General features: G+C 34.2%; 2 protein-coding genes across 8 annotated transcripts; one reads left to right on the forward strand and one right to left on the reverse strand.

Annotated features, from left to right (window-relative positions):
• The first annotated feature begins 5,851 nt into the window (after positions 1–5,851).
• On the forward strand, positions 5,852–12,008 carry LOC100782912 (beta-carotene isomerase D27, chloroplastic). Of its 7 annotated transcripts, none has more exons than XM_006574986.4 (8): positions 5,853–6,206; positions 6,295–6,434; positions 6,905–6,997; positions 7,862–7,938; positions 8,456–8,538; positions 11,000–11,092; positions 11,245–11,299; positions 11,634–12,008. In XM_006574986.4, exons 1-7 carry the CDS (start codon positions 5,999–6,001, stop codon positions 11,289–11,291), a joined length of 741 nt encoding a protein of 246 aa, XP_006575049.1. In that variant the 5' UTR covers positions 5,853–5,998; the 3' UTR covers positions 11,292–11,299; positions 11,634–12,008. The 7 variants fall into 7 exon arrangements, with proteins under 7 accessions (XP_040862791.1, XP_006575049.1, XP_025981305.1 ...); XM_006574985.4 differs by having other exon boundaries at positions 5,854–6,206; positions 8,456–8,562; XM_041006850.1 differs by having other exon boundaries at positions 5,855–6,206; positions 7,877–7,938.
• Positions 12,009–17,716: 5,708 nt separating this feature from the next.
• Positions 17,717–21,349, reverse strand: LOC100777397 (protein LONGIFOLIA 1). The gene is made up of 4 exons (XM_003520147.5): positions 20,902–21,349; positions 19,646–20,812; positions 19,354–19,546; positions 17,717–18,546 (listed from the first exon to the last, which is right to left on the reverse strand). Exons 1-4 carry the CDS (start codon positions 21,043–21,045, stop codon positions 17,966–17,968), a joined length of 2,085 nt encoding a protein of 694 aa, XP_003520195.1. The 5' UTR covers positions 21,046–21,349; the 3' UTR covers positions 17,717–17,965.
• Between the last annotated feature and the right edge of the window lie 355 nt (positions 21,350–21,704).

Below are 21,704 nucleotides of genomic sequence, written 5' to 3' on the forward strand. Positions count from 1 at the left end.
TTCATCATCAGACTCCATTTCAGTGAGTAAATAGCATTTTCATTTCCCACATTAGAATTAAAATTACCTATCAATATAACACAATATAAACAATGACAATCTTTAAAATATACAAAATTATTAACTAATTCAAATACATTCATATTTAAATGAATAAATTAAAAATTTACCCGAGTTCTCAGCACTCCATAACCAACTTCTAGCACACATCAAAGCCTCTAAAGTGGTCCAATGAAGTCGGCTTCGATGAGGGCTTACAATATAACCGCTGGTACTGAACGCAGATTCAGAAGCTACAGTAGAAACAGGAATCGCCAACACATCTCTTGCAATTGCTTGAAGTGTTGGATACTTGACACCATTCAACTTCCACCACAATAAAATATCAAAATTTGGACTTCTTGGTAAAACTTCCTCATCCAAATAAACATCCAACTCTGTTCTAACATATGAAGTTCTAGCTCTTTTTTTCTTAATCACAAACAAATCAAATTTTTTCAAACCATCACTGCCAACATTACCAACATTAGCTTCCAATATTTGAGAATCACCACTACAATCATTGTTCATTCTCAATTGATAATCATAAAACAAGTCATAACACAATTGTCGGATTGACTTAACTTGATGATCAACATCATTTCCATAGAAGATTGCATAATAATATTCAAGCAAATCAGTTTTGTACCTAGGATCCAAAACAGCAGCGACACCCATTATTTCATGAATCACACTCCAATACTTATCAAACTTTACCAACATGTTCTCGGCCATTTTTTTTATCAATTCATCAGAGGATTCAATCCACTCAAGTATTGCTTCTTTGATCTCACAAATCTTAGGAAAGTATTCATTGGCAGTTGGATACTTAGTGCCAGAAAACACTTCAGTGATAGAGTTGAACAATTTCAATTTTTCACAAATATCTTTTGCAAATTTCCATTGTGAACTTGTTGGCAAACAAGTGTACCCATTTCTCCGAAGTGCTAATCGATTAAATACATCTTCATACAAAATGGCAACTTCAAGCATCTTGTAAGTGGAATTCCATCTAGTCGGACAATCTAAAGCCAATTTCTTGGTGCAAGAGATTTTCAACTGATTCGCTGTCGACTCAAAATATTCCTTCCTTTTAGGTGTTGCAGTCCAAAATGCAACACTATCCCGGATCCTCTCTACCCCATCTTTCACAACTTCTAAGCCATCTTTTACAATCAAATTTAGTATATGTGCGCAACAACGCATATGAAGTAAGGCCCCATCCCTTAATAGTGAATCTGGTTTTAGCCTAGCCTTAATTTTTTCAACCATTGCATCATTTGTGCTACAATTGTCCAAAGTGATAGTAGACAATTTTTTATCAATGTTCCAATCCATCAAACATTCAACCAACACATCACTAAGTCTTTCACTTGTATGAGGTGCAGGAACATAAATAAACCTAACATAATAAGATTCACTATAATATTAATGAAACTTAAATAATAAAGTTAATAAACCATTTACATTAATGCATGCAACAGAGTACTAATGAAACTTAAATTTTCAAGAACATACATACATTCACATAAGTAAACTATTTTTTGAAGAAAATATAATTACCTCAAAATCTGACTATGCAAAGTCCAATTTCCATCAATGTAATGAGCAGTCACAGCCATATACCCTCTTTTTTGATTGCTCGAAGTCCACATGTCAGAAGTAATGGCCACTCTTCCTTCAAGCCTTTCTATCAACTTCAAAGCTGATGATCTCTCACATTCGTACACTTTGAGTATCTCCTTTTTTATAGTATTTCTACAAGGGACTTGAAATAATGGTTGGAGAGAAGCTGAGTATCTTCTAAAACCAATATGATCCACAATCGAAAGTGGATATTCATGCAAAATAATTGCATGTGCAAGCTCTTTCCTAACATTTTCAACATTATAACTCCAAGTACCCAACTCTTGTTTACCTTGCAAAGTTTTAGCAGTAAGAAATGTCTGTCCTTTATCCGTTTTACCTTCCAAAATCTTCTTGTGAGGACAAATCAATAAATGTCCTTTTAAGTGTGATGTCCCGTCATTTGATGATCCACCAAGATCTTTCTTGCAATAATTACATCTAGCCTTAACTTTTCCATCAACAATGATCTTTTCAAAATGATCCCAAACTTCACTTCTACGCCTTTTTGGACGGTTTTGTGTTGCTGCACTATCAACCTCCATAGTATCGGTTGTTGTGGGAGTAGGAGCAACAATTGACGGGTTAGCACTTTCATTTGGAGTTGGTTGATGTGAACTTTCTTGTCCATTTGGAGTTGGTTGATGTGAACTTTCTTGTCCATTTAGAGTTGGATGATGTGTACTTCCTTGAGAAATGAGTGGACATTGTGGTTGAGAGGTACCTTCATTTGCCATCTAAAACCAATAATTCATAAAAAATCTATTAGAGTCACATTTCAATAATTCCTAATGAAGCAAGAAATGATAGGAATATTACAGCAATATCAACATTGAGCAAGTAAAAAAAGGAAAAAGGGACAGTTGAAATATGCTTAAACAATAATGTAGACCTTGGTAATACTCACCTTTAAATTGTTGGCTCAAGTTTAAATACTAATCACTAGTCTCTATGCTTATAATACTATCCCCTGTAATGGATGACCAAAAAGATAAAACAATAAGGGTTGAGAATGGAAATGGAACATATAAATAAAGTGATAAAACACAAACACAAGCAATCAAATTAATCATATTCCGATGTTAGACAAATTCATCATATTTGTTTGAGTATGCTTACTTTCAATTTCATAATACTATGAATTATATCAATAATGCAAAGTTTATTTGTTAAATAATAAGATCTGAAGCATTTGAAAGTGTTAAGACCTATAATAGTAAGCTTCTTCGAAAAAAAAGATCTTTAATAGTAACATAATAGTAAGAGTCCAGTTATATTATAAGGCTTTTCATGGTAATTCTTAACTTACTAACATAAATTATGAAATTCTATACAAGCTACTGTTAGAGCCATCAAACAGGTCACAAATTAAACATTGATTGCATTGAAGGAAGAACCCAACTCTTCAAACTAATTGCACATAATAAGTTTTTTATTTGGCTAAACTGTACACACTAAGACAGGACAGGCAGCAACAAAAGATAGTAAATAACTTAGATTCAAAATGTCAATCTCATCACTTTGCACAATGATGCTAAGATAAGTAGTTATCTTAGATACTTAATCAAACAACTTCAGAAAATTACAATTGAAAATCTCAGCACTAGTAAAAAGAACATGACACTCCGTCATAAGATTACATACAACCATGTCTTGTTAACACAGGAAAAGGGACTCTAATTAATGTTAGCTGAAATAAAAGTTGAAAAAAAAAGTTCTAAACAAATGCACAACATAGGAGTTTGTCTACTTTTCATGTTTTCTGTGTTTGTTTTCTCAAAAACAAAAAAAAATGTTTCCTGTGTTTGTTTTCACTTTTAATAAGCATAAGAGAATGTAGATCAATATTTTCTCCATTTTTTGAAAAAAGATCTAGCATTTTTAGAAATTTAATAAATATCAAAACATTGTTTTCATTATTTCTGAAAATGTATTTATAGACTTCCTTTCATCTTTTATAGTCTGCTTCCATTGATGCACACATAAACTTTAAGAATATAAAAATTAAAAGTACCAAAAAATACATTGTTCTAACTCTAATTTTCATTCATGAGAGAAAGAAAGACCTTAAGTTAGAGTATTCAAAGAGCTTGCCAGTAGAAGAGAAAATGATGAGAGCAACATCAGCATCACACAAAACTGAGAGTTCTTCAGCCTTTTTGATTAATCCTCTTCTTCTCTTCGAAAAAGTCACTTGCCTCGCCGTTGCGTTTTCATTTCAGCTAAGTAAATAAAGTTATCAAGTACAAAACTTCTCACAATAAAAAACTGAACAGGAAGACGGTAAGCTAGCTCAACACATATAAGATCCTCTTGATATATTTTCTATCCCTTCATAATTATTTAAAAAAAAATGGATCTATTGTAGTTGTGGTTGAAGAGATGCAGAGAAGTGAAGTCAAGTTTTTACAGTTGAACAAAAAAAGCACAGTGTAATCGGAGGAGAATCAATAGCGACGGTGGACGGCGGAGAAGGGAGAAACAAGTTGACTCTGAAATTCCATTAAAATTAAAGCAATTAAATTGGAGAGAGAAAGAAACGAACCTGCACCGAACAACAAGGAAGAAGCAACGCAGAGGAGGCTGATGAGTGATGAAGGAGGAAGCAACGCAGAGGGCTGAGCAGAGGGCTGCGATTTGGTGAACAGTGAAGAAGGAGGAAGCAACGCACGCAGAGGAGGCTGATGAGTGATGAAGGAAATTAGGTTTTCACTTTTCAGGATCCTTCTCCATATATACTTGCTAATTTAAGGGTAAAATAAGGGTAATTTGGTAAATTCGCGTATACGGGTGCGGGGCGGGTGTGACTACCCCCCGACCCCGGCCCCGGCCCCGCATTAAAACCACGGGTTTTCCCCGCACCCGCACCCAGACCCAGTTAATTCGGCTTTTCCCCGTTAAAATCGGGGCGGGGGCGGGTGGAACCCGACGGGTGCGGGTTGTGTTGCCATGTCTACTTAGGTGTTATAATTTAAACTCAAATCACGCAAGATTTTTTAAAGTTTTAAAGAGAATGGATCATAGAAATTTGAAATGTTGGCATATCGTAAAGTTGACAATGATGGGAAAGAAGAAGAGAATGACTAAGTGTAAGAAATTGGAGAGAAAGAGAAAGTATTGTGTGATTTTTTTTAAAATGTGAATTTATAAAAACGAAAAAAGTGTATAAAAGAAGTCATAACAACAAAGTTTAGATAATAATATGTAATAATTAAATTATTATTATGGATCAACTCATCATGGTTTAAATCTTCATGTGCACACCTTACAAATTAATTGATGAAATAATTATTTTTTATTTATTATGATAGAAAAAATCATTTTAAGATTTTAAATATACCAATCTATTAATATATGAACTAATCAATTATAATAATTATTTAATTAATAATTGAATTAATCAATCAATTATATATTTGAGGTATTTATGATAAGATAGTTATTTACAAAAATATAATAATAATAATTAAATAATATCCTCATAGAATAGAATGAATATATAATAAAATAGAATTTATTTACATAATAGAATAATATTTATTTGAATGAATAATTAAATTGAATAATGTCATTTAATTATAATTTAGGAGAGAATAAAATGAAAGTATAAGGTGACATCACTTCATATAGTCAAACTTTATATATATATATATATATATAATAGATTTATTTTCCACGTGTAATTAATTTTTTTTTTCGATAGGAGGTGGAGGCGGGGGAGAGAAATAATAGAATGAAAAAGAAAAAAAAAAGATGGAATCCGATAAAAAAAATGGGAATACATCATATGAAATTGAATTTAATTAAAATAGTATTTATTTTGAAGGGACTGAATAGTATTTATTTGACATGGCAATTATATGAATTATATGAAGTTTGTTATGTGAAGTAACGTGTTAGAGCTAGCATTTTTATTTTTTTTGCAGGTTCAAAAAAGTGAAGGAAAAACTATCCTATTTGCGTAGAATTAAATAACATGAAATTATTAATTCATTATATATTTGTGTCATGATAGGAGAACGTATACGCCAACAAGAAATTTGTTTTTGTTTTTGCTTTCTATATGGTATTTTTCTGTGGAGGCAATTTTATTTGGAGAACGTTTACCTCTCTCAAGAAACTTGAGAATAGTAATTGGCCACGTTGTGCCTTCAGCTAATTCCGTATAATAAGGCTACAAAATAAAGCATGTAACACACCCGATACCACTATCTCCGAATCAGGAGCATAAGCTATGTGTGAAGATGCTTTCCATACACTATTTGTTTTTCTTATTTCTATATAATTAATTATGCCCTCTTATCCCTCCATTCCTTGATTCTCTCTCTCACAAATGGAAGCAAAATTGGTTGCACAGTGCAATAGTCCAACACTAACTTTAGCTCACTGGAAACTAAAACAACCTTGTGTGGTTGGAGTGCTGGCAAGGCCTGCTGATGACATTTCAGGAGAAGCAAGAAAAACTAATCATGTGTACAAAGATGGCTTGTTTGATCGCATAGCCATAAACTATTTATCAAAATGCGTTCAAGAGGCAACAGGTTCCTGGCTTTCAAGTTTTAATTCATACCCTTCAATGAGTTTTGTAATATTTTTCATTTTTCTTCATTTTAAGTCTTATATATGCAGGACTCAAAAATAGTAAGAGTGGTTATGAGAGCCTGGTAGAGGCAGCTACCCTGGCTTCGCAGAGATTTAGTCCTATTGAACAGCATCAACTTGTCATTCAATCCCTTGACAGAGCCTTTCCCAAGCCAATGCTTTTACTGGTGAGTTGTGCATTAATGTTCTGCTTTTGGAAATAAGATATTTATATAGTCGGAAACTATGAGACTAATCTTATGAGACGTAGATATTATTAAAGTGAATTTTACTTCTCTTAATTAATAAAGTCTTTTTCATACATGGTCAGGAACTCTCTTAGCCTGCTTAAGAAATTCAGTTACTACCAATTGTGCTTTAATCCTCTCCTATATCTTGTCTTTTCATTCTCCTATGTTTCGTGTCTTTCAAAGTGACTACTTCCCACTTCCATTTGCTTGGCATTATACCAGTGGAGAAAAAATGTATCCTTGTTGATTCTTCGAAGTGTACTTTTTCCTTGCTGATTCCAATATACAATAACACTAGTTTAAGGTCTTTCTTGTCCATTTGTGCAATTTCCAATCTGTTGGAATTTAAGCTGAGTTTAACTGTGAGCAATGATTAATTATATGTTGTTATGCATGAGCAACGGCAGATAAGGACACTGCTACCACCCTCTAAATTCGCAAGGAAATTGTTTGCCATCTTCACCACTTTGTTCTTTGCTTGGTTAGTCGGGCCCTCTGAGGTAAGGAACCCACACTATATATAGTTTTATGATGAGTACATGCTACTGATCCTATTTATTATTAATTGAAAGTTGAAACTCATTTAAATAGAAGAAAATAATTAATTTAAATGTCATTTTTAAGATGATTATTAAAATTAATCTCTTTATAATTTCTTAACTGTTCTCTTGAGGAAAATTAGTTTTGATTTCAGAATAGGAAGTAGAATTGCCCAATAGAAGTTGGGATAAGCTAAACCACATCCATGTTGTTGTGGACCCAAAGGAAAATCGGGATCTTATGCACGCTGAGTGTTGATCCACGACTATTACTAAGACGTCTCATTTTTCAAATAATTAATAACAATAACGTATTTATAGGTTTGCACATTGTATTTATTTTTGAGAATGAGATTTTTACATTTTTCACTCATTCGATTAATTTATTTTTTATATTTTTCTTCTCTCATTACAATTTAATTTATTTATTTCTGATCTTTACAAACTTATGAGAGTGATATCGGTTATTTTAAATAATCAATTTTTCTTAAAATAGATTTTAAGATTTGTTCTAATTAACCATTTGAGGAAGGTACAGTTGGAGTACATTTCATCAAGCATGAAATACAAACAACCTTGGGGTCCTACGGGGAACAGAATAGAATGAATAAAATTTGAGAAAAGGACTATGCATTATAATATAAAATTGTGTTGTACTGATTAATACCCAAGACATCATGCAATATGCGTAGTAAAGCAATCAATTCCCACTTTTTGCATATATAAATAATATAATGGACAGCCATATATATATATATATCCTTTTACTTTCGAAGCTATGTTTTGTTCATTCATCAATCTAAAAAGATTAATTAATCCCATTAGTTTCACCATGTGAAGGTGAGAGAATCAGAGGTGGAGGGGAGAAGAGAAAGAAATGTAGTCCACATAAAAAAGTGCAGGTAAGTTTAATTTAGCTTTCATTTCTGTTGGAACTTTTTATCTTTAACAAAGAACTGTCGTGAATTCACCAACCTAAATACACTCTCTGGCCTCCAATTATTATACTTCATTGAGACTATGACTATCATGATCACTATCCAAGGTAATGCCACTCCCAAAATCATGACTATCACTCCCATTATCATTCTAATGATTTCACCCAAGCTATCTAACATCTCCCCCTCCCCCTCTCTAAGTTTGTTTAAACGGAAATTAGCAACTTTGTACATTTTCTTTTAATGCAAGTCAAATTTAAAAAAATTAAAAAATATTATCACTATTAATTAAGAATAAAAAATTATGTGTAATGAGATTTTCAGAGGAAAAAAAAGAATATAAATATTAAAGCAAAAAATGATATATTTGATGGGAAAAAAAGACACATGACTTAATAAGAAAGAACAAAACTTGTTTTTAAAAAATGCTTTATTTAAGAGTAAATATTTAAAATTATAATAGAATAGTGAATATATGCAGGTTCTTAGAAGAGACAAATTGTGTAGGAATGTGTATCAATCTTTGCAAACTCCCATCTCAATCGTTTATAAAAGATTCTCTGGGTATGTCAGTCAACATGGTTCCTAGTAAGTTTCCTTAACTATTTTTATGAGCACATCAGCACATGTCCATGGTCAAAGAGATCTACTTTTACATAGACGAATTTAATTTGCATTTTAATAGCAATTACTCAAATTAATCATTGAAAGATTCATTGAATATCGAATATCGAGTTTATCTCTAAGTTATATTTAAATATTAATGTTAAATTAGGTTGTATTTATCATTGCACAAACTTTTGTTTGATATTTTTTTTATTAAAAAAAATCATTTCATTTTCTGAACTAATAGTGTCATGAATACGATCGGATATGTGATAAAAAAAAACATGGGAATAGCATGAAATTTCTACTCCTGTATCAAATAATTTGTTTCTTTGATATTATTATGGAACCCACTTTAAGAGGTTTGGTATAATCTTAGAGAATACTAATAAATATTCTTAAAGTATTGGTTAAATATTTGAAAGTAAAATTTTTATGAAGAAAATCTGAAAGTGTTACTCGGGCACCTTATTGCTTAATTATTGTGATTTCTAATTAATACAAAGTGTGTTTAATTTTTTTTAGTTAGTATGAATTCCTAAACATTAAATAAGAAGAAATAATTATTTACTTCCTAACAATTGTATTTTAAATTCTATTTCAATGGAAAACTAAACACACACAACCACACCATGAGTCCATGATGTGAAATAAAAAATTATTATTTATTGTTTTGGTAATCAATGTCCATAAAACAGTTGTTAGTGGGATTATAATGTTTGAGTAAAATATGTTTTTAATTTTTGTAAATATGACTATTTTTTTTAGTTTTTTAAAGAAAATTTTGTTTGTTTTGATACCTACATTTAAAAGAAAATGGTATGACTAGTTTTTGTTAAGAAGAAATTCAAACTGCCCATCTCTTCCATTTTTTTATTATCACTAGTCCAATCTTATATATTTATAAGTATATTTCATTATGTATTATTTTAAAATTGTTAGCAATAAGAATCAAAAACCTAAAGATGAAAGTAAACACGCATACAAACACAATATTTAAAGAGGTTGGATAAGTACGTCTACATCTTCGAGAGCATAACAATTATTTTTATTACTGATAGACAAACAAATTTATAAATAAAATATAGTACAGATTTATCATATCATCCCTGTACCAACCAAATCATTGGCTGCCATAGAATGAGTCATGCACAATAAATATAATATGACTTAATCGATGTCAGGTATCACTAAATAGTTATAGGAATTATTTTTAAAAAATAAATTTAATAAGACTCTATATATATATAAATATTTTTTTATATATAAACCAAGAGTAAATTTAAAATTAAATTTAATCACATTTATATGAATCAAAAACATTTAATTTGTGATTTTTTTTATGACATCAATTTCTTTTCTGTTTTAAGGAGGGCCGCTAAAAATTGAAAATAAAAGAACCTTCTCAAGTGGGCAAATGTGACGCATTAGGCCCAAAAACTAGAGATAAGTGGAAAAGGCCGATATACACTAAGGATGCCACATTGCAATTTGCAACTTGCAAGTAGAACCGTCCAAACTGAGGCTCGAGAATTCCAGAATTCATATACGTATCATGATACACTCATTGCATGTTTTCATTAAGAAAATTGCCATCCTACTTACCCATGAATTGCATTGCATGCTTTCATTAAGAAATTGGCATGTCACCCACCAGGCTGGTGGAGATAATTTATTTTCAAAAATTAATCTAATAATATAAAAGAGTGAGAAAAAAAAAAATTAACACACAAAAGTAAGAGGTATAAATATAAAATTTTAAGATAAATATTTATAATTTTCTTAAATAAGAGATATATTCATTTATCCTCACATAAAAACAAGTCAAAAAATTCAAATATATAAAATTAGGGAACAACAAAATATAAAATTTTAAGATAACTATATGTAAACTCTCTTCATTCACTAAAAATCCTACTCACCGGCTAGTAATTTGAATTCTTAAATATTCGAGAGTTTAATTTGTGATCATGCAAATAGAGCTTTAACTAGGGATAAAGGAATTGTTCTTTTAAGTGATGTTCTACTTTCTTAAAAGATTAACTAGTCTAATCACTCACGACCATGAAAATACCTTAGTTTTAGAAAGAAAAAATAAATAAAATAGGATTACTTTTTAAAACTTGATAATGTAGCCACAGACATGACATCATATTTCTCATGAACCCACTACAAAAAGTGAGTTCAATTCACCAAAAGCATTGAAAATCACATCATGAGGACAGAATCAACATTATGCATCAGCCCTTTTGCGGAATAAGCTCATTTTACTCGCAGATAACAGGACCTCGTAATGGACCACAGTAAATGAGCAAAATTCATACGTACGAGTACACGAATACACGATTGACAAACTCTCATTAATCAACTTAAATGAAATGAGAGTTTTGATTGTTACTTGTGTCTTTTTGGTTTACAGATTTTGATGACATGAGTTGTGAGATGATATTTGGCGAGGATCCCCCAGAATCAACTGATGATCCAGCACTGAATCAACCGTGTTTTAAACTATGTAATATATTTCTTTACATTAATTTACTCGCCAACTCTTAAGTCTTCAAAAGAGAGCCAAAATTTAAGAAACTCAAATTAATGTAAAAGGTTACTAGTTATAACTTCAGAAAATAGAATGTAGCTAACATTGTCTGTTCATGTATCATGCAGGCAAGGCAAAAAGAAGCCATGGAACCAATTGCCTCGTTATAAATTAATGCAGCAGGTGAGGAAATAATTTCAGAAAACATCCATTCAATACTACTAAACACTAGTAGTTAAATGAATTTAATTTGTTTCTTTTATGGTCACATTAGCTTGTTCATCTGCAGTTCCAGTAGAAAAGTGAGAAACATTAGTATCCATTTGCCAAATTCCACAATGAATTCTTAATTTTCACATTATTTTTTTTAAACTGAGCCTAGGAATATTCTTAGCTTTGTGCTTATATTAGGATTGGATAAAAAAATCCTAGGAATGACATCACAGGTGCCCTATAAACCAAACTAATTTTCATTTTTGGGTGAGAAGTGTTTTGACTGAAGATTGATTTGTTGTAGGGTTTGAGGTCAGCAAGGAAGAAACAATAATGGCCCACCTTTCATATGCTGACAAAGCTGAGACTCATCACGCATCATTTTTTTATCTCATTATTATTAGGAAAACAGCTAAGTGGTCCAATGCACTTTAAGCCATTAACGTCTCATGTGCAAGTGGATTTCTGTCATTTCATTCAACAGTTAGAAAGTTACTAATTGGCGCTCTAGTGTGTAGAACTAGAAGTAGAGAAAGTGGACACTGGAATTTTTATATATATAGTATACTGTTCTTTCCAATGCCACTTTCCTCCTCCCTTTTTTATTCTTATTTCACATATTGTTATAGTACAGAATATATAATGGTTACCATAAATAAATGACTATTGATTATTTTAATTTTCAAAAGGAAATTTTTGCTTTTAAATTGGTAATTATCAATTGTTTTTAGTCTTTAATTTTAATTTTTTTAATGCACATGAATTAATTTAGTTTCTAACTTTATTATGCACATCAATCAATTTGATTCCTAACAATAAGTATGAGATCAATTGATAGTTATTAAATTTGACAATGATCACCAAATTTAGAAACTAAATTAACGTAACACTAATACTATTTAGTAAACAAAATCTTCACAAAAAAAAAAAAGACACTCTAGAACTTCATTATTTAAAACATCCTATCTTCTTTTCCTTCTCGTGATGTATTTGATTTTCTTTTTTTAGACAGAAAAAAGAATGTATATTATTAAAAACAATAGACCAAAGGAAAACCACAAGGTGTGGTGGCCATCTTGGTCAAGCACTACATTTACATGTATAAGATTCCCAAACCCATCCAACGTCCAAACTTAAGAGCAAACCCCTTATCTGAAAAATTATAAAACAAATACCCCTCCTAGCGGATAAGTCTATTCGCACCACCAAAAGGCATAATACGTGACGAAATTTAACGAAACAAGAGAGAAGAAAAGTCACTGAAACAAACCTTTTCCTGTTCATTTAATTTCTACAAAACTAAACACGATGCAAGTGAAACAAGAGAATTAGATCATGCAAAACAATCGAGAGTGAGATTCATTACTATGCTGGGTAGTGGGCACAGTCCTGAAAAACATAATATAGCAGAAATGGCTCGGTGAGGTGCACCTTGATTACTAAACTAATGTAGTGTCTAATAAAGTGTCTTGCATCAGAGTGATGGAATTGGCATCTCTAATAGTATGATGGATCGTCCCATATCCATATGCATTGCGGGACTCCGCGTCCTAACCTGACAAACATATCAAGGCACTTGACAAGACCCTCCCCCATAATTTCATCAATTACCAAATTAAATTACTTCAACAAGTGTTCCTAAATCCTAAGTGTACGGAAAGTAATAAATTTGTCTCCTATGTTTTTATGGTTAATACGCATCAAAGATACCTGAATAAAAAGAGGAGGAAAGAAAATTTAGATTTCATAAATACTACTACTATGGTGTAAGAGAAAAGAAAAAGGAATCTTGGTCTCCTACAGTTATTTTTTAACTGGACAAATATCAATCCTTCAAAATATTTTATTAAAAATAACGAAAAATAAAGAGTATCACATGAGTGCTTGTAACACATGATTAAGAAGACTTGGAATCGAAAGATGAACCGCTAACTATCAATGGGCCGATGCCGCTTCCATTGAACCCAACATGCATTTTGCATTTGAATCTTCTACCTCCCAATTTATGTATGTATGGATAAAAATATTAATTCTTTCATCAAGAATTTCTTATTTTAGAATGATTATTTTGAAATAGGATTATTTAAAATTATTTTAGAATAGCTATTCTAGAAGGTAATTTTACCTTTCAAAATAACTATTTCATAATAAAAATAAGTGTTTCAAAATTATGTTGGAAGGTAAAAATTACCTCCAAGAATGACCATTCGAAATAGGGTTATATAAGACTATTTTGAAATGACCTTTTTGTAAGTCATAAATTCACTTTTAGAATGTTTGTTCCAAAATGGTAATTTCAAAATTATTGTTCGATAACAAATGCTCCTCCCCACAATAGAAACCTAACACACAAAAGAAGGATGGGGAAGGTAGTGGCACAGGGTCACGGGGTCACAGGAGGGTGAAGGAGGTGGCACGATGTGGAGGATGAGGTCGTTGTCATCGTGGGTGAAGGAGGAGTTGTTGTGACACGAGCATGCTTGTGAGGGAGGTGTTGTCACAAGTTTCAAGACTACAATTAGTCTAAGGGAGGTGTTAAGATATTTTAGTTTTTTCAAACATTTTCTGGGAGGTGTAGGATACTATATGGGAGAGGTGCAGGATTCAAATGTCCATGCATTTAGTTCAATCAAGGCCCACATGCCCTTGTGGTGAGGTGTTTAGCATATAATTCGGTTGGCCCAGTATTGTCTATAGTATTTTTTTTTTAGAGTACTTGATTAAGAATTGTTTGAGTAAGTTTTTTTAAGAAATACTTCAAAAAGAAAAAAATAATGGAATAAGTTTTTTCATAAACTAAAATGAGCTATCCATTAATAAATAATTAGTTAATTTATAGATATCCTCTCATCTTTTGAAGAAATGATAGGAGATACCTTCTACACATTAGCTTTTACCATGTGTCAAAATATATTTCCTTAAAAATATCAAGATATTTACTTGTTACTTCCTACTTCCCGTTGAATGTACATTTTATTTAGTATTCTCTTTCTTCTTATCACTTATGCACCCCAAAACAAGGTGTACCTTCAACATTTTGCCTTTCTATAAACCACAATTTCTACATGAAAGATCGTCCAAATGGTCTCTCTGCATTATCCAACACAATTGAAAAAAAATAAAAAAATAATAAGAATTTGTCTTACTCAGTAAACAAGGAAGCCCCCCCTCCCAATATCCTTAACATAATTTTCTATTTGCACACACAGAATATATCAAACACAATCTTAACCATTGACGCCAACAATAACAAAGCAAAGCCCGCAAGTGTTGCCCATAAATATGGAGTTCACATTGATTTATCATAAGGCCATCGAAGGAGACCAAGCCTGAGGTGACAACAGTAGTTAGTAGCCATGACAACCAACGAAGACAAGGAATTGACACTTTTAATGAGTTCTTGAGCAGTGGCATGTGCCTCTGTGACTGCCACTTCACGCCTCATCCACTTCTCTTTCATATACAAGCCTTGTACGTGGTTAGGTTCGTGCCCTTTTGCTTAAAGGTTCTGTTCCCTTTGAGAGCATCAGTGTCACACTCTAACACATTTCTATAAAGTACATTCTTTTTTTTATTGGTTAACATTCATTGAAAATTATAAAATTAAGAATAAGAATCATTAAATAGGATATTGGACTTACAAAATTTAATAAATTTTAATCAATAAAAAAAATGTGTTAAAAAATATGAGTCAAATATGAAGGAAAAGAGTAAGGCTGACGCCCTCTTAGGATTAAAAAAAGGCTGGAAAGTCTGCTACCCTGGTACTGTATGCTGCTTAGATAGCTCCTTACTTGTCACTGCCCCACCAAGACCTAACCTTCGGTGCTTAATAATATGAGAAAATAGTGCACATGATTTTGCTAATGTTAGTCGACACATGTGATTAAAAATCAAATATGAACTCCCACCATTTTTTTGGGTGTGGATTTTATTTTCTTGTTTGATATGGGCAAGCCTTTTCTGAGAGATTCCCTAAAACCTAGAAATTAGTTGAGTAGCTACCAATGAGTGAAACTACTTGTGCTTTAGGTCAGTAGAGTAATTCTCTAGGTGGATATCTATTGATAGTCCTAATATGTTATTGGCATCATGGCTGATAGTATTAGAAGTTTTTTTTTTTATATTAAAAACAATGTAAATGTTTTTTAAACTATCGTCACGTAAGGTAATTTGTTAAATTTATTAATTTTTATAGTAGTTAAAAATCATGTATGGTAATTGACACTCAACAGTGTAAAATAAATTAAGCTCTAATAATACCATGGACAGTTGATGGTGAAGGGCTTGTAATGCACATGACTTATTGCAGAAACGTATAGATTCAGAGTTGTACCTCCTATCGCCCTATAATTGAGGAAAGAAAAGGAGCCATGGGGGATCACGGCATAACATAGCAGTATAAGTGTATGAATTATTGGATCTGCATCATCATGTACGTCCTTGTTCTCATGCTACATTTGAAATCCAACGAGTTACGTTGGATGACGCGTTGCCATCAAAGTAGTTATGTAACTATACTTTAACTAATTAAGGAACCGATTAAGCAATTGTGGGCCACTTGGTACTGTTCTCTCGTCACGTTTTCTTAATTGGGCCGAACATTTGGATTAATTATCACGTCTTAAGGATGGGAATGTAATTAAAAATAGCACAGAAAGAATAATCTAGTATGCATCATGCAAAGATATTATGTGTATTGATGCAAAAATTATTCGTTTGTGGATGTTACATTTTCATTGAAGACAAATTAACTGATATAATGTATAAATATCTAACCATGTGCGATTTCAATTATGTCAATCTCATTTCAAAGGCTACTTGTGATACACTCCATTTATATGGGTATAGGATTCGGACACGTTGCCAAGACAGGGAGAGTAGGCACACTATTTAGACCGAGACACAGAGGATCCAGAGTCTTGTCATGGCATTTCCCAATCGAAAATATCGGTGTCAAACAATTTTCATAGCAGTCCCGAAACTGGACAAAACCAACTTAATAGGTGTGTATGATTTCATATTTTCATAACAAGAGTTATGTCGACATTCTTAAATATTAAATATTTTATCAATACTCTTAATTTTTATTTATTTTTTTTCTTTATATTACATCATATTAATATTTTTTTTCTTCTCTATCTCTCTTAACGTGTCAATTGATTGATTTTGAGTGTTCAAAGAATTTTTCCATGCCATAAAGGCAACAATGTATTCTTCAGTTATCCTTATCTGCTTGTCAGAAAAAAGAGAAGCAAATGGGGTACTGACATACAACGTTCAAAACTGACGGGGTAGGTCATTGGATGATTGGAAGCTTATCACATCATTGAGTTCCTAGGTGAGTTGTCACTCTTAAGTGCGGATAAATGATTTTCATAATAAACAAACTTTAAATATTTTAACAAAATAAACCACTGATCTTTTGTTCAAAACTGGCGGGTAAAGATAGATGGGGGTTACTCCATGAGTTAACAAGATTTCACGTATTCAAATAAGTCAACATTGTCCAAAACATACTTTTTGTAAATACTATTATATTAGATAATCCAATTTAGATTTCCTAAATTTGAGTCACTAAACAGGATATTTTGAAATTTTTATAGATAGAGCGAGCTACTGCTGTTTAGTTAAGGCAAAGGCTAATTGTGTATGAATCGGATAGGATGAGTTCCATATAATAAATAATAAAAGAGACATTTTTATGTTTTAACTATAAATGAGACATTTTTTTGCTTCCTTTTCTTTTCAATCCCAATACATAACAATTGTAATTATACGTTAATGCTTGCAAATGTGGAGCGAGCAACAAAGAACAGCAGAAAGTATTAGATAGAAGATTACAAATTGTTCAAAAATATTAACCTGACTTATACAACAAAACTAAATAAATCAAAACGTGAAAACTGAAGAGAGTTTGGTAGTCGCGTGCAATTTTCAAGTTGTAGCAAAAAATGGAAACCAACTGTTGGGTCCAAGTGGGCACCAAAAGTGCTGCAGGGTAATTTTAAATTGTGGCGTAGCGGCTCCACTACCGATTAGTGAACTTGAAGTTGTAGGACTTCTTGCCAGAATTAAGGGTAAAACCCCTCTAATCACAACCTCCCCAACAAGCATGCACACGTCTTATTTTGCCCTAATAAAACTCTCGATCATTGCTAACGTTTTGACATTTGTGTTCAGTGGTAGTTTGCCGCTTAGCATTTGCTGGTAACAGATGCGTTTAAACAACGGTTTGTTTTTCTCTCCTAGCTCATTATGTTTTGACATCATACTCATCCAAATTGTTGCATTGTGCATAGCAACATCTCTATCCTTCCTTCCAAGTTCTAATCAAACTACACCTGTCACCTGAGACACCACCCCCACCACATATAATAATAATAATAAAAAATAAGCCAACACTTCATTCATTCATTCATTCATCTCTATATTGAAGATAGCCACGGTCAGATTTTGCCTAGATTTAAAGTTTCCCGATTTCGTCATTGACAGAGAGTAAAAGTAAAATAATAAGAAAGCTAGCCAAAAAAAGGAAAAGAAAAATTTAAAAAAGGCAAGCGCGCGAAAATTTAAACAAAGCGTGCGACTTTTTTTCTTTTTCTCGTTTTGTTTTTGATGTTTGTGGTTGGAAATTCAAAAGACGAGTTTCCTACGAAGCGCGGGTAGTTGTAGCTTGTTGTTACATTGAGATTGAGGGGAAAACGAAGCGAGTTCTCGAATGGTTTCGCCAACAAGATCCTTAAACACGAGACGTTCGATGTCCAACACGACATCTCCCATCTCCACCGGCCATTCTCCCCACCCACGCATCTCATCCGCCATGTCCTTCTTCAACACTCCGCATATCACCTTAAACAAGTCCTCCGACTCCGCTTCCTCCCTCTCTCGGATCCTCCGAAACTCCGACCAGATCTGCTGCCTCTGCTCGCCGCACGATACCGCCTTCCACGGCGGCAATTGCTGGTTCCGGTTCAAGATCTCCTGGAGTGTGTCGAAAATCAACCTCCTCTGCAGCGTCGAAGCCTTCGAGGTGTCTTTCCCCTTCAGACATTGCTGCTTCTCCAGTAACAGAAAAATGTCGCTCTCTTCCGGCAAGTAAGTGCAAGCTCGCAGAATCTCCCACACGTAAGCGAAATCACAATCCTCCGACGCTGCCTCCTCGCTGCTGCACAATGCTGCACTCCACATATCATCTTCTGATTCCGCCGCATGATCTGCAATGTAATTTCACCACATTCATTATTATTATTATCATTAACTAGTAATTAATTTATAGTATTAAAAGCAAATAAGTTTTGCATAGCGTGTGTGAATTAAAAAAATTGGGAAGATTCTCGGTGGGACAGAGAGTGTTCAAGAAGCGAGGTGAGTCAGTCCCACGTGATTGTACGATTAGAAAACAGGCACCGCACCGCAGTGCAGTGCAGTGCAGTTTTGAGGTAAGTGAATGAGCCCAACTAAGTCATGCCATGTCAACATCCCTGGGATCAAATGATTGGTCCACATTGGTGGGATTTTCGGAGAGGGAGAAGACAAACTATCCACTGTTCTCGTACTTGCAGTTGGAAACAAACCAAAACAAAAACAAAAACAAAACAGCAGCTTAAAAATAAATAAAACGCCTGCACATTTCACTTGCATAATAACATTGGAAATAAAATAGGAGAGGAAAAAAACAAAAACAAAAATAATAATATATTTTTTATTATTTGGTTTAAGAGGAAAAAATAAGAAAGATTAACTTGTAAATTGTAAAGAGAAAAATTCTTCTCGGTTCAAATTTTAAATTTTTCAGTGCTCATTTCAATCCAAACAAAGGGTTAAATTTTCACTGCTCTCCTTCAATCCAAACAAAACAAAACAAAGGGGTCTAATCTAAGACAACAATAGATGATGACATACCCCAACTTTGACCATACACTGATAATACGTCACCACAAAATCCAATTCCAATTACTATTAACACAAGCCAATAAGTTTGGTAAAAATAAAATAAAAAGTGTCTTCTCCACTGAACTAACCTTTGTAATCAATGCAGCGTTTGGTTATCGGGGATGGTGAAGCCCACTCATCCTTGTAAAAGGATGAGTCAAGAACCGATACTGGACTTGGTTGCAACTCGTTGGCCGCTGTTATTTCTGCGATGCTGTTGAGAAGCTTATCGCACCTATCCAGCAGATCTTTCCCTTCCATGTACTCTTCCGACCTGTACCTCTGCAATCACAACCATTCCCATAAATACTAATTCATTAAGATCATAGTATATTACAGAAATTAAAATTAAAATGAGCCGCAGTAAGTAACAGTTACTACCTCTGTATCGGGATATGAACAAGTGCTGAAGCTGTTGTCTGAAACGGTGGACGATTCATCCTCTGCCCCACCCAACAGCACCTTCTCCTTACGCTCAATATTTTTTCTCATCATTCTTGGTGATCCACTTGGCACGTGCTGACACGTTGCATTTGCATTCCTCCTTGGACTCACCTTGGGCGAATTAACCGGAGACACCCTTCTCGAATCAACACCCACTCTCCTCTGCGGTTCTTGTTTCCTCCGGTTCGGACTCGAACTCAGTGTTCTGCCTTGCCCCCTTACATTCCGCTCATTTTGTTCACTCCTCCGAGCCTCGTTTGTAACTCTGGGGCTCCGGCGAGGACTGGACCGGGGAGAATAATCATTCCCGGTCCGGTTCACAGATCGAACCGGTTTCATAACCACAATGGGAGATTGGTTGGGCTTGTTGTTGGAATGCAAAAGCCCCTTGAGCTGCAATGCTTCTAAGATGTGTTTCAGAGTGTGGAGATCCTTGGAAGGCTCGTTAATCCCACGCATCCGCAGCCTCCGCTCAATCTCTCCGTACACCGAAACGGTGTGTTTCGGCTCGGGGAAGAAATCCGCGGAGTCGTAGAAACTCTTCTTTAACCTCTGTTTCGGTGGATCTGCGGCGACTCTGCTATTAACGAATCGTGATTCGATGGCAGCGTTGTTGTTGTTGTTATTCTCGTAGACCACATTGGTTGTGAACTGAGCAGAAAAGAAATTGTTGGGGTCGAAGAAACGACACTGCGTTGTTAGGGGCAGAGGCGGATCTCTGGGGACTCTGGACTCGGACGCGGATCTCTGGAGCTTCGCCACGGGCCCGGGCCCAGGTCCGGGCTCCGAATCTGGTAGGGGCTCGAGGCCCATGAGCTTGGCAATGACGCTGGTGGAACGACGCTGTTTGTCGGCGTCGTTTTCGGGAGGGATCTCGCGCGGGTGAAGGTGGAGAGTTCCCTTCGCGTCCACGATGGCTCTGCTGTCGAGCGACAACCTCGGAGCTTCTCTCGAGAACTTCCACGAGGACCGCGTGCCTTCCTTGAATTCGAGAACGGGAAGCGTGGGAACATTCGCCTGGGGCTCCGAACTCGTGACCTCTCTCGCCGGCGACGGCGTTGAACGCGCCGGTGAGACTGCGGGATTCTCCGGCTCAGGCGAGGCCTGTGGAAACATAAGACAAATACGGTTAGGTTGGGAGTGTGAAAGAGGGGAATGGTGTTGTGTGAATGAAGAGTGGGAGGTGTTATTACCGGAGGGAGGCGTTTGGGGGAGTAGATGCGTTTTCCGGTGAGCATCTGGTGGCGGTCGAAGATCTGAAGGAAACCAGCCATGCACCCCATCTGCTTGTGAATATGTTTCTCCAGATTCTGGTCGCGTACGATACCCGTCGTCATGTTTTTCTTTTACTACTAAGTTTGTTCTGTGTTTGGATTGGGTCGCTCTGCTATTGTCACTCTCTGTTACTTTTGGGTATGTGTTGATTGTGAAAATGAAACCACTTCCATTTTCATATTTCACTACTAATTACACTAAGGTACACTCTAATGCTCATGATATGGGATTGGGATGATGATGATGCCTTTATCACACACTCCCTCCCTCACGCCACAATTAAACGCCAACGACCAAGCCCCAGGGCTATTTTTGTCCTTCCACTTTTATCCAGAATGACTAGCGTGTCCTCCGCCTTATTTTGACATTCTTCGGACATCGCTCCCTCCTCATTAATACACTACTTAATAATGAGTAAATTTAGATAACAAAATTACTCCATGATTCATTCTCACATCAAATAATACATGTAATTTGTGAATAGTTTTAAATTTAATAAAAAATATTTAATGTTTGGATTTCAAATATTATTACTATTTAACTTGAAAATTTGAATGACAAGACTATAGATTATAGAAAGCTGAATGTGAATGTTGTTCTTAAAATGGCTTATGCATTGGACAAAGGCTGTTGATGGCTTGTAATCTGAAACAATTTTTCATGTTTATGACAAGAGGATGCTGGATAATTCACTAGGATGAATAAGAGGGTTAAATAGTTA

The sequence above is a fragment of the Glycine max genome, chromosome 2 (assembly GCF_000004515.6).
Source record: "Glycine max cultivar Williams 82 chromosome 2, Glycine_max_v4.0, whole genome shotgun sequence".
Taxonomy (NCBI): Eukaryota; Viridiplantae; Streptophyta; class Magnoliopsida; order Fabales; family Fabaceae; genus Glycine; species Glycine max.

Coding starts and splice junctions, on each gene's coding strand:
- LOC100782912 (XM_006574985.4), top strand. CDS start 5,999: ATGGAAGCAAAATTGGTTGCACAGTGCAATAGTCCAACACTAACTTTA. Junction 6,207..6,294: donor ATGCGTTCAAGAGGCAACAG/GTTCCTGGCTTT, acceptor TTATATATGCAG/GACTCAAAAATAGTAAGAGT. Junction 7,939..8,455: donor GTCCACATAAAAAAGTGCAG/GTAAGTTTAATT, acceptor GAATATATGCAG/GTTCTTAGAAGAGACAAATT.
- LOC100777397 (XM_003520147.5), bottom strand. CDS start 21,045: ATGACGACGGGTATCGTACGCGACCAGAATCTGGAGAAACATATTCAC. Junction 20,813..20,901: donor CCCCCAAACGCCTCCCTCCG/GTAATAACACCT, acceptor ATGTTTCCACAG/GCCTCGCCTGAGCCGGAGAA. Junction 19,547..19,645: donor GTTCATATCCCGATACAGAG/GTAGTAACTGTT, acceptor TTGTGATTGCAG/AGGTACAGGTCGGAAGAGTA.